Consider the following 18,498-nt stretch of genomic DNA (forward strand, 5'->3'; position numbering starts at 1 on the left):
GAAAATGTATCATATTGCTCCTGAGCTCACTGTAGAACTTTCAAAATAAATTACAGTAATGGGTACATGTTAAATTGCGAGGACTTTAAGCCAAAATAACTTATGATGAAAGAAGAATTCTCTTGGTCTTTCTGGAGGATCAAGACTAAATTTACACCCAAGTTATTTTTTTTTAAATACACCTTAGGTTAATGCTGAACTTAGTGTTGTGTATCTGTAAAGCATCCCTTGGGAGCACGGTATATAAGCCAGCCCCTAAGGCCTGTTCCTCACTCTGGAGTGTCTTATTAAAGACTGAGGTCACTGTTACTTTAACCTCCCTGTGTGCAGCCTCATCTGTGTTAGGAAGACAATAACTGGCAACGAGATTACGAATCCAATGCAAAGATGCAGCAAACTGTGGGCATCCTGGAGAAGTTCTCGGAGGGTGAGGACTGGGAAGCCTATGTCGAACGGCTAGACCAGTACTTTGTAGCCAACGAGCTGGACGGAGAAGGAAGTGCTGCAAAAAGGAGAGCGGTCCTCCTCACAGTCCACGTAGCACCGACCTACAGCCTCATGAAGAATCTTCTGGCTCCGGTGAAACCCACAGATAAGTCATATGAGGAGCTGTGTACACTGGTTCGGGAGCATCTTAACCCAAGGGAAGCATGCTGATGGCGAGTAATCGGTTCTACACCTGCCAGTGATCTGAACGTCAGGAAGTGGCGAGCTACGTCGCTGAGCTAAGGCGACTTGCAGGACAATGTGAGTTTGATGGCTTCCTGGAGCAAATGCTCAGAGACTTTTTTGTACTGGGCATTGGCCACGAGACCATCCTACGAAAACTTTTGACTGTAGAAACACCGACCCTCAGTAAGGCCATTGCGATAGCACAGGCGTTTATGTCCACCAGTGATAACACCAAACAAATCTCTCAGCACACAAGTGCTAGCAATGTTCATAAATTAACTGGAACTGTGTTTGCGAGCAGAAATGTACAAGGCAGAACCCACGAGTCTGCAACTGCCAGCAGGCCTCAGGTGACCCAGATGACTCAGAGTCCCCAACAAAGGATGAATGCAAGGCAATTCACACCTTGTTGGCATTGTGGAGGCTTCCATTCAGCCTATTCATGCAGCTTCAAAGGGTATGTTTGCAAGAGCTGTGGAACAATGAGGCACCTCCAACGAGCTTGCAAACAAGCTGCAAGCTCTGCAAAACCTGCTAACCACCACGTGGTGGAGGAACATCGGTCCATGGTGGATCAAAGCAATTTCGAGCCTCAGAGGAGGCAGATGCTGAAGTATACGGGGTGCACACATTTTCGACGAAATGTCCACCTATAATGCTAAACATAAAATTGAATGGCTTACCTGCAGCCATGGAACTGGACACTGGCGCTAGCCAATCCATCATGAGTAAAAAGATGTTTGAGAGACTGTGGTGCAACAAGGCATTCAGACCAACCCTGAGCCCCATCCACACGAAACTGAGAATGTACACCAAAGAGCTTATCACTGTCCTGGGCAGCGCCATGGTCAAGGTCACCTACGAGGGCAAGGTGCACGAACTGCCACTCTGGATTGTCCCAAGCGATGGCCCCATATTGCTTGGAAGGAGCTGGCTGGGCAAAATCCGCTGGAACTGGGATGACATCCGAGCGCTATCACATGTCGATGAGGCCTCATGTACCCAGGTTCTCAACAAATTTCCTTCCTTTTTTGAGCCAGGCATTGGAAACTTTTCCGGGGCGAAGGTGCGGATCCACTTGGTCCCAGAGGCATGACCCATTCACCACAAGGCGCGAGCGGTACCTCACATGATGAGGGAGGGAGTGGAAATCGAGCTGGACAGGCTGCAACGCGAGGGCATCATCTCCCCAGTGGAATTCAGCGAGTGGGCCAGTACTCAAGTGATGGCATGGTCAGGATTTGCGGCGATTATAAAGTAACTATTAATTGTTTCTCGCTACAGGACCAATACCCGCTACCTAAGGCAGACGACCTATTTGTGACGCTGGCAGGAGGCAAGATGTTCACCAAGCTCGACCTGACTTCGGCCTACATGACGCAGGAGCTGGAGAAGTCTTCGAAGGGCCTCACCTGCATCAACACGCACAAGGGACTGTTTATCTACAACAGATGCCCGTTTGGAATTTGGTCGGCTGCAGCGATCTTCCAGAGAAACATGGAGAGCCTACTCAAGTCGGTACCACACATGGTGGTCTTTCAGGTCGACATATTGGTCACGGGTCGGGACACCGTCGAGCACCTACAAAACCTGGAGGAGGTCCTCCAGCGACTGGATCGCATAGGACTGCGGCTGAAGAGGTCGAAGTGCGTCTTCATGGCAACAGAAGTGGAGTTTTTGGGGAGAAAGATCGCGGCGGACGGCATTTGGCCCACAGACGCCAAGACAGAGGCTATCAGGAACGCGCCCAGGCCACAGAATGTCACAGAGCTGCGGTCGTTCCTGGGACTCCTCAACTATTTTGGTAACTTCCGACCGGGGTTAAGCACCCTTTGAGAGCCCCTACATGTGTTATTGTGCAAAGGTGAGAACTGGGTATGGGGGAAAAAACCAAGTAATTGCTTTTGAGAAAGCCAGAAACATTTTATGCTCCAACAAGCTGCTTGTATTGTATAACCTGTGTAAAAGACTTGTGCTAGCATGTGATGCATCGTCGTACGGAGTCCGGTGTGTATTACAACAAGCTAACGTTGCGGGGAAGTTGCAACCTGTCGCCTATGCTTCCAGGAGCTTGTCTAAGGCCAAGAGGGCCTACAGCATGATTGAGAAAGAGGCATTAGCTTGTGTGTTCGGGGTAAAGAAAATGCATCAGTACCTGTTTGGATTCAAATTTGAGCTGGAAACCGATCACACGCCCCTCACATCCCTGTTCACTGAAAACAAGGGGATAAGTACTAATGCCTCAGCCCGCATACAAAGGTGGGCACTCGCGCTATCAGCGTATAATTATACCATCCGCCACAGGCCAGGCACCGAGAACTGTGCGGATGCTCTGTCGGCTACCATTGCCCACCACGAGGGTTGAAATGGCGCAGCCTGCAAACTTGTTGATGGTGGTGCAGCCCACAGACTTGTTGATGGTCATGGAAGCGTTTGAAAATGATAAATCACCTGTCACGGCCCGCCAGATTAGGCCTTGGACCAGCCAAGATCCTCTGCTGCCCCTAGTAAAAAACCGTGTACTGCATGGGAGCTGGGCCAGCATCCCCGTTGAAATGCAAGAGCGAATCAAGCTGTTCCAGTGGCGAAAGGACGAACTGTCTATTTAGGCAGACTGCCTGTTGTGGGGTAACCGCGTGGTGCTACCAAAAAAGGGCAGGGAGACGTTCATCTTGGATCTCCACAGCACACACCCGGGTATAGTAATGATGAAAGCGATAGCCAGATCACACTTGTGGTGACCCGGTATCGACTCTGACTTAGAGTCCTGTGTACAGCAATGCAGCGTATGTGCTCAGTTGAGCAACGCGCCCAGAGAGGCACCACTAACTTTGTGGTCCTGGCCCTCCAGACCATGGTCGAGGTTCCATGTCGACAATGCGGGCCCGTTTCTCGGTAAAATGTTTCTGGTGGTGGTGGATGCTTTTTCAAAATGGATTGAATGTGAAATAATGTCGGGAAGCACCGCCACCGCCACCATTGAAAGCCTGAGGGCCATGTTTGCCACCCACGGCCTGCCTGACATACTGGTCAGTGACAACGGGCCATGTTTCACAAGTGCCGAATTTAAAGAATTCATGACCCGCAATGGGATCAAACATGTCACCTCAGCCCTGTTTAAACCAGCCTCCAATGGGCAGGCAGAGCGGACAGTACAAACCATGAAACAGAGCCTTAAACGAGTCACAGAAGGCTCACTCCAAACCCGCCTGTCCCGAGTACTGCTCAGCTGCCGCAGGAGACCTCACTCGCTCACAGGGGTGCCCCCGGCTGAGCTACTCATGAAAAGGACACTTAAAACCAGACTCTCGCTGGTTCACCCCAACTTGCATGATCAGGTAGAGAGCAGGCGGCAGCAACAAAATGTAAACGATGGTCGCGCCACTTGTCACGGGAAATTGATCTGAATGACCTTGTGTATGTGCTAAACTATGGACATGGTCCCAAGTGGATCGCGGGCACGGTGATAGCTAAAGAAGGGAATAGGGTGTTTGTAGTCAAACTAGACAATGAACAAATTTGCAGAGAGCACCTGGACCAAACGAGGCTGCGGTTCACAGACTGCCCTGAACAACCCACAGCAGACAGCACCTTAAGCCCTCAACACACACCCAAAGGATCAACGACACCACGCCGGACCAGGAAATCGAACCCATCATGCCCAACAGCCCAGCAAGGCCAGGCTCACTAAGCAGCCCTGCAGGGCCAACAACACGCCAGCCCAGCGAGGGCACAGCCAACACACCAGAACAGACATTTGTACCGAGGCGGTCCACCAGAGAAAGAAAGGCTCCCGACCGCCTCACCTTGTAAATAGTTTTCACTTTGACTTTGGGGGGGGGAAGGGGGAGTGATGGAGTGATGTTGTGTATCTGTAAAGCATGCACTCCCATGTTCTGCCACCAGGAAGCTCATCCCCTGAAGTCCCAAGGGATCCCAGCATCCCTTGGGAGCACTGTATATAAGCCGGCCCCTAAAGCCTATTCCTCACTCTGGAGTGTCTTTAAGATTGAGGTCACTGTTACTTTAACCTCCCTGTGTGCAGCCTCATCTGTGTTAGGAACACAATACTTAGGATTTATCAACAAATTGGAGGGTTTCCATGCTGTACTACTTTGAGATTATATTATTTTTATGGTTCATGGGGTGCTAAGGCTTTTAGTTTGAACCACCATGTTGAGGTTCGATTAAATATCAATGTCTAATTCTGTTATTAAACATGGAGTGTTGGTTATGTCCCGGTGCTTAAATATAGAGTAGTATGTGTAAAATACCAAAACATTAGAATTTTTTTTTATGAAACAGGAATTTTGTATACAAACACATTTTAGGTACCTAGGAGATTGAGGTTCTGATCCTTCTGTTGTCTGGTCTTGTAGGAAATGCTGAAGTTGGTTTTGCAAGCTGACCCGCTCTGCTGTTTGCCTGTGCGGAGAGACACAGACACATAAACACACAATGCAAGTGCGTCTTTGCTGTCAAGCTATACTTATTTACAGCAGAATAAAGTACAAATAATGTATGATTTCTGCAATATAATGAATACAGATTTGTATATGAAAAATTTATATTTCCAGATGGATATCTTCCCCACATCCTGCTGTATATTTAAAAAAGAATATATGAAAATTCAGTACACATCTGGCAAAAGCTGCAAACATGCTCACATCTGGCACTGTAAAACTTCAGGATTTCCGTACGTGGATGGTCTAAGTTGGTCCACCACACAAGATTAGCCTGCAATGAAGAGCAGCACACTCTGGGGGTGGAACAGCTATTGTTCATTTGCCAAGCATTTCAGACATTATGGCCCTGAAATCCCGGCCTCCCTGGGTCCGTACGAAATGCTTATGGACCCGGGAAGGCATCGCAAATGCCGGTTTTCGGCGCGCAATTCACATGCGTCAAAAAACGGCTTTTCCAATCTGTCAAGTTTCTGGCTTGACAGATGGCCACATCTCGGGGAGAAGAATATTCCCACAGCAGAGATTGGGCTATTTGTCCATCTCTTGCCCTGCGAATGTCATTAAAACTCTTGTGCCTGGTAAAAGCATGCGCCAAAGCCTACTTTTACCAGCGTAAGAGTTTAAAAACATATGAAAAACATATAAAAAATAAAATTTTAAAATACATATTTATGAGAAAAACCCTGCCCACACAGGTAATTTTATTTTAAACTATAATTAAAACTTTTTAAAAAATCAACTTTTTTTTTTTCAAAAACATTTTGATCACAACTTTAAATTCTATAATGTATCTATGAGAGTTTAAAAAAAATGTTTTATGTAGTGTTTGGGGGTGTTTCTCATTCATAGTAATAGGAGTTTCGGACTTACGAAACTCCTATTACAATGAATGAGAAAATACTTTACCGTAATTGGTGTCCAGGCCACGTGAGCACACTCCGTTGCGCAAGAACAGGAGGCCTCAGGACCGGGATCTCTGGCGAGCGTTCGACCAAAAGGTAAGTGCGCACCTTTCTCCTATTTTTAGTCGAACGCCCACGGGAAAAAGAAACCGGGCTTTCAGGGTCTATATGTAGTGACTATCTCCCACAGAAACTACACAGATCTTCTATACAGAAGAATTACAACCCCTGTAGGACATGTCAGATTTACAGTATTAGTGGCAATATTCAAGACTAGTAAATAATGAATTCTTCCCATTTCAAATTTTGGTGCATCAAACTTTGAATGCACATTGATGTAGTCCCAAGATGTATACGTCAGCTAAATTAAAATTTAAAAAACTTATTATCTAGGACGACTCTTAGAATGACAAATAACTGACAAATATCAGTCAATTTGTTGCAGCAAAGTATAAACAAGTAATTTACAAATTTAGAATCGATACAATACAAAATTAAAGGAAACAAATATTTTGTATCGGTCTTCACGGTAGAAGACACTAAAACATCCAAATAGTGGATAATCAAGCGATTATAAGTAGTATGCGGCAAAATAATGGGACTAAAGGCAGACAAGTCCCCTGGACCTGATGCCTTACATCCTAGGGTCTTGAGAAGTGGCTGCAGAGATAGTGGATGTAGATTTGAAAACCGCAAATGTAACGCCCCTATTTAAAAAAGGAGGCAGACAAAAAGCAGGAAACTATAGACCAGTTAGTCTAACATCTGTGGTTGGAAAAATGCTGGAATCCATTATTAAGGAAGCAGTTGCGGAACATTTGGAAAAGCATGATTCAATCAAGCAGAATCAGCATGGTTTTATGAAAGGGAAATCATGTTTGACAAATTTGCTGGAGTTCTTTGAGGATGTAATGAACAGATTGGATAAAGGGGAACCAGTGGATGTGGGTGTATTTGGATTTCCAGAAGGCATTCGCTAAGGTGCCACATAAGAGGTTACTGCACAAGATAAAAGTTCATGGGGTTGGGGGTAATTAGCATGGATAGAGGATTGGCTAACTATTTAGTCGGGATAAATGGGTCATTTTCCGGTTGGCAAACAGTGACTAGTGGGGTGCCGCAGGGATCAGTGCTGGGTCCTCAACTATTTACAATCTATATTAATGACTTGGATGAAGGGACCGAGTGTAATGTAGCCAAGTTTGCTGATGATACAAAGATGGGTGGGAAAGCAAATTGTGAGGAGGACACACAAAATCTACAAAGGGATATAGACAGGCTAAGTGAGTGGGCAAACATTTGGCAGATGGAGTATAATGTGGAAAAATGTGAGGTTATCCACTTTGGCAGAAATAATAGACAAGCAAATTATAATTTAAATGGAGAAAAATTGCAAAGTGCTGCAGTACAGAGAGACCTGGGGATCCTTGTGCATGAAACACAAAAAGTTAGTATGCAGGTACAGCAAGTAATCAGGAAGGCAAATGGAATGTTGGCCTTTATTGCAAGGGGGAAAAAAGTATAAAAGCAGAGAAGTCCTGCTACAACTGTACAGGGTATTGGTGAGGCCACATCTGGAGTACTGAGTACAGTTTTGGTCTCTGTAGTTAAGGAAGGATATACTTGCATTGGAGGCTGTTCAGAGAAGGTTCAGTAGGTTGATTCTGGGGATGAGGGGTTTGATTTATGAAGATAGGTTGAGTAGGTGGGGCCGATACTTATTGGAGTTCAGAAGAATGAGAGGTGATCTTATTGAAACTTATAAGATAATGAGGGGGCTCGACAAAGTAGATGCAGAGGGGATGTTTCCACTCGTAGGGGAAACTAAAACTAGGGGGCATAGTCTTAGAATAAGGGGCTGCCCATTTAAAAGTGAGATGAGGAGAAATGTCTTCTCTCAGAGGGTTGTAAATCTATGGAATTCTCTGACCCAGAGAGCTGTGGTGGCTGGGTCATTGAATATATTTAAGGCGTAGATAGAATTTTGAGCGATAAGGGAGTAAAGGGTTTATGGGGAGTGGGCAGAGAAGTGGAGCTGAGTCCATAATCAAATCAACCATGATCTTATTGAATGGTGGAGCAGGCTCGAGGGGCCAAATGGTCTACTCCTGCTCCTATTTCTTATCTTTTTATGAAACCAAACGAAGATGACTATATAGCTCCGTCTACTTAAAATCTGTTATTTTGGTATCAAATAAACTCTAAATTGAGAATAAGCAAAATGCTGCAGATGCAGGATATCCGAAACAAAAACAGAATATGTTGGAAATACTCAGCAAGTCAGGCAACCTTTCAGCATTTTCTGTTTTTATTCTAAGTTTAGGATACTTTTTTTTTTAAATTGCTGAATGTGTATCCTACTATTATAGGTGATTCATTGAATATATGTTGTACTATTTCGACGTTTATCTTTTTTATAGCACTGTGACTTACTCTTTCAGCTGCTTTGTTAACTTCACCACTTGTGACGCTAGAGACATGCAGGTTTCCACAACTACCAGGTAACGTGAACAAGTGGTGTGTCCATGTCGTTCTGCACACTGGGAAGGCTTCTCTCCATCTTGATTCTGTATTGTCACATTTGCTCCATATTCAACTAAGGTCTAAGGAAGCAAATGTAAATAAAAATCAAAAGCAGAATAAACAATCCATGTTTGAACACCAACTGTCATTTAAGCTTTGGATGTAATCAACATATTAAAGGAAGACGGAAAAAAAACAGACATGGAATTAAAAAGATCCATTATCATTTATAGGATTTAATAATTTCAACATATCAAATACAACTTAAAAACCCGTTTTAAAAAAAATGGAAGAACAAAATCAAAGTGATTTTTGATTCTGTCCATTTGTGCCTTTTTTTGTTTGTAATATATAGAGATACTAATTATATGACTGGTAGAAGTATAACTGGAGATCATTTCTTTTGATGCTGCACTGGACTATTTGCAGTGTGAAAAATATATATCTCTGCTCATTTTTGTACTCAGCAAGATGAGGGGCATCAAAGCTGGGAAATGTCCAATTTGAATGCCAGAGTATTGATTTTAAGGTGGATAACGGGTGGGCGATGGGTGGAGTGCGTCCGTTGCCCGCCTGTTATTGCTGTCGTGAGGCCCAAACCATTTTGAAGCCCAGGCCTCATTTATGTGCCACTGGTGAACTCAGGGCACTAATCAGATGTGGGCATGTGGAATTGTCTACCACAGAAAGTTGTTGGGGCCAGTTCATTAGGTATATTCAAAAGGGAGTTCGATGTGGCTCTCACGGCTAAAGGGATCAAGGGGTATAGAGAGAAAGCAGGAATGGGGTACTGAAATGCATGACCAGCCATGATCTTATTGAATGGTGGTGCAGGCTCGAAGGGCTGAATGGCCTACTCCTGCACCTATTTTCTATGTTTCTATGTTTCTGCTGCAGCTTGCCTATTGTAGGAGGGCAGAAAACATATGCTGAGCCAGCTGACAGTGAGAGCCAGGGGGTGGGTTGTTTTCTGTGCAGCCTTCAGCATTCTCGTTTAAGGAACTCTGGTTAGGCTACTCAATGCCTGGTGCAAATTGATAGGACGAGCCTGACACAAGCCCATTTGTACCAAAAAATTGCAATTGGGATCTTCATACGACCCTGGTTTACATATTACAAACATAGAAAATAGGTGCAGGAGTAGGCCATTCGGCCCTTCAAGCCTGCACCACTATTCAATAAGATCATGGCTGATCATTCCCTCAGTACCCCTTTCATGCTTTCTCTCCATACCCCTTGATCCCTTTAGTCGTAAAGGCCATATCTAACTCCCTTTTGAATATATCCAATGAACTGGCATCAACAGCTCTTTGCGTCAGGGAATTCCAAAGGTTAACAACTCTCTGAGTGAAGAAGTTTCTCCTCATCTCAGTCCTAACTGGCCTACCCCTTATCCTAAGAACTGTGTTCCCTGGTTCTGGACTTCCCCAATATCGGGAACATTCTTCCCGCATCTAACCTGTCCAGTCCCGTCAGAATCTTATACATTTCTATGAGATTCCCTCTCATCCTTCTAAACTCCAGTGTATAAAGGCCCAGTTAATCAAATCTCTCCTCATGTGTCAGTCCAGCCATCCCTGGAATCAGTCTGGTGAACCTTGCTGCACTCCCTTAATAGCAAGAACGTCCATCCTCAGATTAGGAGACCAAAACTGAACACAATATTCCAGGTGAGGTCTCAGCAAGGCCCTATACAACTGCAGTAAGACCTCCATGCTCCTATACTCAAATCCCCTAGCTATGAAAGCCAACATAACATTTGCCTTCTTCACTGCCTGCTGTACCTGTATGCTAACTTTCAATGATTGATGAACTATGACACCCAGGTCTCGTTGCACCTCCCCTTTTTCCTAATCTGCCGCCATTCAGATAATATTCTGCCTTCGTGTTTTTGCCCCCAAAGTGGATAACCTCACATTTATCCACATTATACTGCAGCTGCCATGCATTTGCCTACTCACCTAACCTGTCCAAGTCACCCTGCATCCTCCTCACAGCTCACACCGCCACCCAGTTTGGAGATATTACACTCAATTCCTTCATCTAAATCATTAATGTATATTGTAAAGAGCTGGGGTCCCAGCACTGAGCCCTGCAGCACCCCACGAGTCACTGCCTGCCATTCTGAAAAGGACCCGTTTATCCCGACTCTCTGCTTCCTGTCTGTCAACCAGTTCTCTATCCACGTCAGTACATTACCCACAATATCATGTGCTTTGATTTTGCGCACCAATCTCTTGTGTGGGACATTGTCAAAAGGCTTTTGAAAGTCCAAATACACCACATCCACTGGTTCTCCTTTGTCCACTCTGCTAGTTACATCCTCAAAAAATTCCGGAAGATTCGTCAAGCATGATTTCCCTTTCATAAATCGATGCTGACTTGGACCGATCCTGTCACTGCTTTCCAATTGCGCTGCTATTTCATCCTTAATGATTGATTCCAACATTTTCCCCACTACTGATGTCAGGCTAACCGGTCTATAATTACCCTTTTTCTCTCTCTCTCCTTTTTTAAAAAGTGGTGTTACATTAGCTACCCTCCAGTCCATAGGAACTGATCCAGAGTCGATAGACTGTTGGAAAATGATCACCAATGCATCCACTATTTCTAGGGCCACTTCCTTAAGTACTCTAGAATGCAGACTATCAGGCCCTGGGAATTTATCGGCCTTCAATCCCATCAATTTCCTCAACACAATTTCCTGCCTAATAAGGATATTCTTCAGTTCCTCCTTCTCACTAGACCCTCTGTCCCCTAGTACATCCGGAAGGTTATTTGTGTCTTCCTTCATGAAGACAGAACCAAAGTATTTGTTCAACTGGTCTGCCATTTCTTTGTTCCCCATTATAAATTCACCTGAATCCGACTGCAAGGGACCTACGTTTGTCTTCAGCAATCTTTTTCTCTTCACATATCTATAGAAGCTTTTGCAGTCAGTTTTTATGTTCCCGGCAAGCTTCCTCTCGTACTCTATTTTCCCCCTCTTAATTAAACCCTTACTCCTCCTCTGCTGAATTCTAAATTTCTCCCAGTCCTCAGGTTTGCTGCTTTTTCTGGCCAATTTATATGCCTCTTCCTTGGATTTAACACTATCCTTAATTTCCCTTGTTAGCCATGGTTGAGCCACCTTCCCCATTTTACTTTTACTCCAGACAGGGATGTACAATTGTTGAAGTTCATCCATGTGATCCTTAAACGTTTGCCATTGCCTATCCACCGTCACCCCTTTAAGTATCATTTGCCAGTCTATTCTAGCCAATTCACGCCTCATACCATCGAAGTTACCTTAAGTTCAGGACCCTAGTTTCTGAATTAACGGTGTCACTCTCCATCTTAATGAAGAATTCGACCATATCATAGTCACTGTTCCCCAATGGGCCTCGCACAACAAGATTGCTAATTGGTCCCTTCTCATTACACATCACCCAGTCTAGGATGGCCAGCTCTCTAGTTGGTTCCTCGACATATTGGTCTAGAAAACCATCCCTAATACACTCCAGGAAATCCTCGTCCGCCGCATTGCTTCCATTTTGGTTAGCCCAGTCAATATGTAGATTAAAGTCGCCCATGATAACTGCTGTACCTTTATTGCACACATCCCTTATTTCTTGTTTGATACTATCCCCAACTTTACTACTACTGTTTGGTGGTCTGTACACAACTCCCACTCGTGTTTTCTGCCCTTTGGTATTCCGCAGCTCCTCCCATACCGATTCCACATCACCCTAGCACTGCGACTGCCCATCTCCAGACCCTACCCAAGATGGCCAGCGTGCTAGTGTAAACAGAATAGTAAATGACTTGTCACCATTTTTAGGCTGCTACCGCCCTGTTTACACCAGGCAGAGAGAGTTAAAATCAGCCCTCAAATGTCAGGAACAAACACTTCCACATCGGGTACACCATGGCTAAATGCACAGTAAAATGCCCTCCACTCTATCCCAAAAATGGAAGAAGATTTTCTCTGTGAAATATTCCAATGAAATGGTTTACACAGAATGGATTTGCAAACAGGTTTATGATTTTGTTAGACATAGTGTAAATCTTTCCCATGTACCTGAACCCCAAGCACAGAAAAGCAAGCTATACAGAATAGTAACTTGCATTTGCGTAGCGCCACTAACATAGCAAAACATCTCAAAGCACTTCACAGGAGCATAATCAGACAAAAATTTACATCGAACCAAGGGAGACGACATTATGACAGAGAAATAACTAGGTTTCAATGAGCGTCTTAAAGGTAGCAAGGTGAAGAGTTGGGATGGTTTAGCAAGAGAATCCTTAAGGTTAGAGCCTAGACGGTTGAAGGCATGGCCGGGCAAAAGAAGGGTAGAGAGCCCACAGAGGCCAGAATTGGAGGAATACAGAGTACTCAGAGGATTGAAGGAGGTTAGAGAGGGGTGAGACCATGGATGGATTTGAATACGAGGACGAGAACTTTAAAATCAAGATGTTGGTGGATCGAGAGCCAATGTAGGTCAGTGAGCACGACGGTGATGGGTGAATGAGAGTTAGGATACGGACAGCAGTGTAACATTTCCCACATCCTATGAAATGGTTAATTTAATGCCAATTTGAGCTAGATTCTGAGCAATTTGTTGCTGTAGGTCAGAAGCCACGAAGAATTGCGCTGAGACTACTCAAACTCCTTTCATGTAGGGCACTAACAGCTGGCAGAAAGAGAAGATTTTTATATCGTTAATCTTGAGTGATTCAAACCCAAGATCCTAAGGTGAAAGGACTGCATTCTAATTCACTGGGACACCCACTCCTCAAATTCTTTACAGCAAGCTACATGTAAACAAAATAATGCATGGAAAATGTGCGCATCTTACTCAAACTCCGGCAAAACAGTATTTATTATAAATCAGTGAACCATACCTGAAGACAACTCAGATGACCATGTTGGGTAGCAACATGAGCTGCAGTATTTCCATACTGATCAACCTCATCTAAAGATATTCCTTGTTCCTGCATATACTGTAGAAGCCACAGAAGCACTTTTTCCTAGGAAAAAGACCATTTTAGCAATTTTTAGAATGCAAGTTAGAAATGGGAACAACCACAATACCACATCCACCCCTGAATACCACCAAATATTTCAGCAGTCAAAATAGCACATTTTCCATACAGACATAAAATGTGAATCAATGTATGCTGAGTGGCTTAATCACCAAAATGAAATTCTGCCATAGTAAACTACTAAGTTGATGTAAAATGCAAGTTAAATTATGCTGCAAAACCACTGGAATAGCACAAAAAAAAATATCTGGGCAGCTTTGGGTGCCAATAATTAAGGACTTCAGTAAATATATTTGAAAGGTTCGCATTATATAATTTAAAAAAAGACTCTACTTGCATCTGATGAGAAAGTTATTAATAAGTTAGATTAATAAGTTAGATTAACAAGTTAGATTAAGTACAATTTTTGACGTGTGCAACTACAGTTTTCAGCTTGCTGAATATCAAAAAAGAACTTATAACCTCAGGAACGTTTATTTTCACATGAAAATGCAAGGCAACTTAGGGAATGGGAAGTCGACTGAAGTTGGAGAGGACTCGATAAAGGTTAATTGGTAAATAGAGCTCAGTATAGGATAAGATGCAAGAGGCGGAGGTTTGGGCAAGTGGAAGTTTGCGTAGTATGGAGCTCAAGAGTCTGGCAAGTAGAGCATTGGTGAAGTTGAACATGGAGGTGACAAAATTGTGGATAAGAACCTCAGCAGCATTGGGTGTGAGGTAGTAACAGAAGCAATGGATGTTATGAAACTGAAAATAGGCAGTCTTGACTATTTTCATAAATTTTCTCGATCTGAGACTTGTTAAAAGCTAAGGGGGCCGAAATTGCCCTTCCCGATAAGGCCTCTGGTCTCCTGAAAGCGGCGGCTATAGGGCGGCGCGGAATGGCCGCTGACTGTCCGTGAAGGGACCATCATTTTGCAAATTGCCCTTTATCAGGGGCAGAGCGGTGTAGGGGACCGCTCCGCCCGTTTTTCCACCGCGGCATGCACGCACCGACCCCTTACCGGCTGGCGGCGACTGCTTCCCGAAATTGCCCCGTGGGAAATATCCCTTTTGTGGAATTGCCCCGTGGGATCGCGCCGATACCCCCCACAGCTTTTTGTATCAGTGCACTCCTTATTGGTCCTTGTTGGTTGGTGGCACGGCTGCCCTTAAAGGGGAGGTGGCACTGCCAGTGATGCCATTGTATTTTTTATTGTAGGCAGACCTACGGGTCGGCCCGACAATTATGCCCCCTGGTTCGGCCGGGCCACCAACAGGCAGCCTGGCACCCCCACTTGGGTGCCAGGCCGCTGGCCCGGCCCAAACCCTCCCTGGTGGCCCAGTGAACCCAACTTAAAAATATGCAGAGCTTGCAGCGGCTCGCCACTTTAGCTGAAGGGGAGAGACGTGACACATCAGCGCGACGTCTGCGATGTGCTAATGGCATTAGCGCTGCGCTGATGAGTGATTGAGGGCACTTCCACCCCTCAGCCGCAACTACATCTGCCCCGAGCAAAAAAAAAACGTCCAAGTGCTAAATATTGACGGCACCTCTGCCACAACCCATAGGGTGGAGAAAAACTTTTTTAAAAAAAAAGGAAGGTGTGGAGGTGAATTTTGAGCGGAGGTGAATTTTTACCCCAAGAAGTCTAGAATTTGTGTTAAATTAACCAGACAGATTTAAATTTGATTTGACTTGACAATAGAAAACAGAAGATGATAATATGGACAAAACCAAGGGGCTGACATTCAGTGTCCCTGCAGGGACCGTTAACGTGGGTTTTCGGCGGCCGATTGGAAAAATCGATCGGCCGCCGCGTTCTGGTGTATTGTCCCCCTGAAGCATATTCAACTTTTTTGGTGGGGGGGGGGGGTCCAGCAGTGCACACTTCCGCCGGAATCGGCAGGGTGAACCAGTGGTAGAGGGGTTTTGGCCGCGGTGATGTCGTCAGGGTGTGCGCTGCTGCTACGCAGCCACGCCACCTATTTTCAGTACTTGAGGTTTTTTTCGGCAGTGACATCGGCAAGTTTTTGTGTCGGTCCACTTTGCCGTGGAACGCGACACCGCTGGACGAGGTCAAAGGACTATTCCCTCGATCGGGGCGATTTTTTGAGGAAAGTTTTGCTTATGTTTTTTCCCTGTATTGAACCTGCTGAGTGGTGTTCAGAGGTTTTGAGTGAGTTTTGAAGACTTTCAGTTGTCAGTTTTTAGTGGAGGCCTGTAGGCCTCATTCTGTGCTCCAGTGGTCTGCTTGGCAGGATGCAGCCTGAAAAAAAGTGGGATCAGTGTTGGCAGGGGAACACTAGGTACACCTGGGCAGATGCAGGGTGGCTTGCATGAAAAGGCATCGCTGTCAGCAACGTCTCGAGAGGCAGCGAGCAAGGGAGGCAGCAGCCATGGCTGGCCAACAGAGAGAAGGGCCTGCAGATGTGTGCAGATCTGCAGCTAGAGAGGGAGGCCAGGAGGGAGATGGCGGCAGGAGAAGGGTGAGGTATGGTGAACCCCCACCCCCCCCCAAAATACTGGGCCAGGAGCCTTGCCAGCCTCCTGAGGCGACCGACAATCAGGAGGACCAGAGAGATGGTGGGGGAAGGAGCCCATAGCCTCAAAGGGTCTACAGACCTCCAGACCTCAGTTCTCCTTCCTCCAGCTCAGTGATGAGTAATGCATGTGAAGGCTAAGATATAGGAAAGACGTACTCAAGGAGCTCTGCACTGTCCTGCACGAAGATCTCCAGCCTCACACAATGCTGAGGACCACCCTGACCGTAGAGACCAAGGTCACCATCGAGTTGAATTTTTAAGCCACGGGGTCTTTCCAGTCTGCTATTGCAGACATTGACGACATCTCACAATTCTCCGCACATCAGCAGGTCACAGATGTACTCTACGGGCTGAATTTTCCCCAAGTCCGTTTTCTAGCGTACTTACCAAGTTGCGCCTTCATTATGGCAGGAAATGCTCCAGAAAAAAATCTTCCTACTTTCGCCGCTGTTTGACCTCTTCTCTGCAGCCGCGCAGCATAGCCAGTCGCATTCGGGGGTGGAGCCCGCGTCCTACGCTGGAAAATTTGCCAGGACGTCTGCACATGCATAGTGGAGAAAAGTGATGGCTACGCATGCGCAGTATCGCTCCGAGTTGGCAATCGGCCATTTTTAAAGAGCTACTTTGAAACGCAAAAGGATAGAATGCAGGTACAGCAAGGATTCAGGAAGGCCAATGGTATCTTGGCCTTTATTGCAAATTAAATGGAGGATAAAAGCAGGGAAGTCTTGCTACAGCTATATAAGGTATTGGTGAGGCCACACCTGGAATACTGCGTGCAGTTTTGGTTTCCATATTTACAAAAGGATATATTTGCTTTGGAGGCAGTTTAGAGAAGGTTCACTAGGTTGATTCTGGGGATGAGGGGGTTGACTTATGATGAATGGTTGGGTAGGTTGGGCCTCTACTCATTGGAATTCAGATGAGAAGTGGTCTTATCGAAACATGTAAGATTATAAGGGGGCTTGACAAGGTGGATACAGAGAGGATGTTTCCACTGATCGGGGAGACTAGAACTAGAGGGCATAATCTTAGAATAAGGGGCCGCCCATTTAAAACAGAGATGAGGAGAAATTTCTTCTCTCAGAGGGTTGTAAATCTGTGGAATTCGCTGCCTCAGAGAGCTGTGGAAGCTGGGACAGTAAATAAATTTAAGACAGAAATAGAGCGTTTCTTACGCGATAAGAGAAGGGGTTATGGGGAACAGGCGGGAAAGTGGAGCTGAGTCCATGATCAGATCAGCCATGATCTTAGTGAATGACGGAGCAGGCTCGAGGGGCCGTATGGCCTACTCCTGTTCCTATTTCTTACGTTCTTATGTACCTGTATCTGTGTGTCAGAAGGAGTGCTGTGTTTGGAAAAATCACTGCTGCATGCAAAATCAGTACTGTGTGTCTAAGAGCATTGGAAAAGTGATAAGAGTGTCTCAGAGCAGCTGCAGCAATACAGCAATGCAGCAACGTGGACCAAGGACAAAAAATTTATTGCTGGAAGAAGTGGAGACACTAGTTACTGTCATTGAGACCAGATGGCAGGAGCTGGATACCGGCAGAGGTCACATAAAAGTGCCACCAAAAGAAATGAAGAAACCTGGAACCAAGTTGCAGATTTCTGCGCAGTGGTGAACACCAAGAGATCTGGAAGCCAGTGTAAAAAGAAATAGCAGGACCTTGGTCAAGTAGTTAGTTTAAGTAATATTTTCACTTATTCAATGCAACTGCAATTGTAAATGTGACCAGCTGTATATGTCCTACCCAGCAGAAAGACACCCTCTCTAAAAAGTTGCATTTTCATCTTTGCAGAAGAAATTGGCCCACAACAAAAGGGAAAGTACTCAAACAGGAGGAGGCCCGGCAAATGTGCATATGCACTGACACCCTTGGAAGAGAGGGTCGCTGCTTTGATGAGTCCTGCCTGGAGAAAAACAATCAGAACTGCACGAGCTAGGCCCACACTCGAGGGAGAGCGCAAGTCGTGAAAATTCATCGTGGCCCTTCAAATCAACCTGCTGCCTGGTCTGCTATGTGTGAACCTACTCATGTCATCCATCCTGCCCCCTCCTCTGTAGCTAACCATTTGACTGTTCTGTTATATTTTGCAGAACTTGAGGCCAATCCTGAAGATGCAGAAGGAGATTCAGACGCGGACAAGCCTGAAGAGAAGATCTTACAATCCAACCCTCCAGACCAAGAACACTGGTGGGGGGTGGGGGAGGGGGAGTGGCCTGAACTGGATGAAACTGTCACTTTTGTACTGAATATGGAGCAGGTGCAGCTCATGTAGTTGCCAACCTCTTCCGTGACTAGTGGTTTGAGTGCTGGTGGGACATTCCATGGTTTCCCACCTTCCAAGGTTCCAGGTCCCAGTAGTGGGGTGCAGCAAGT

The 18,498-nt window shown here is 45.5% G+C and overlaps 1 protein-coding gene across 1 annotated transcript in view; it reads right to left on the reverse strand.

The window, feature by feature from the left end:
* The window catches only part of sncaip (synuclein, alpha interacting protein), a 114,465-nt gene that overhangs the window by 13,383 nt on the left and 82,584 nt on the right, over positions 1-18,498 (reverse strand). Inside the window, exons 5-7 of the mRNA XM_070862567.1 lie at positions 13,448-13,573; positions 8,474-8,643; positions 5,008-5,097 (exon numbers count right to left, since the gene is read on the reverse strand). Coding sequence (XP_070718668.1) covers positions 5,008-5,097; positions 8,474-8,643; positions 13,448-13,573 — 386 coding nt within the window. The remainder of the gene's footprint in view (positions 1-5,007; positions 5,098-8,473; positions 8,644-13,447; positions 13,574-18,498) is intronic.

This window comes from Pristiophorus japonicus, chromosome 1, assembly GCF_044704955.1.
Source record: "Pristiophorus japonicus isolate sPriJap1 chromosome 1, sPriJap1.hap1, whole genome shotgun sequence".
In the NCBI taxonomy this organism is placed as follows: domain Eukaryota; kingdom Metazoa; phylum Chordata; class Chondrichthyes; family Pristiophoridae; genus Pristiophorus; species Pristiophorus japonicus.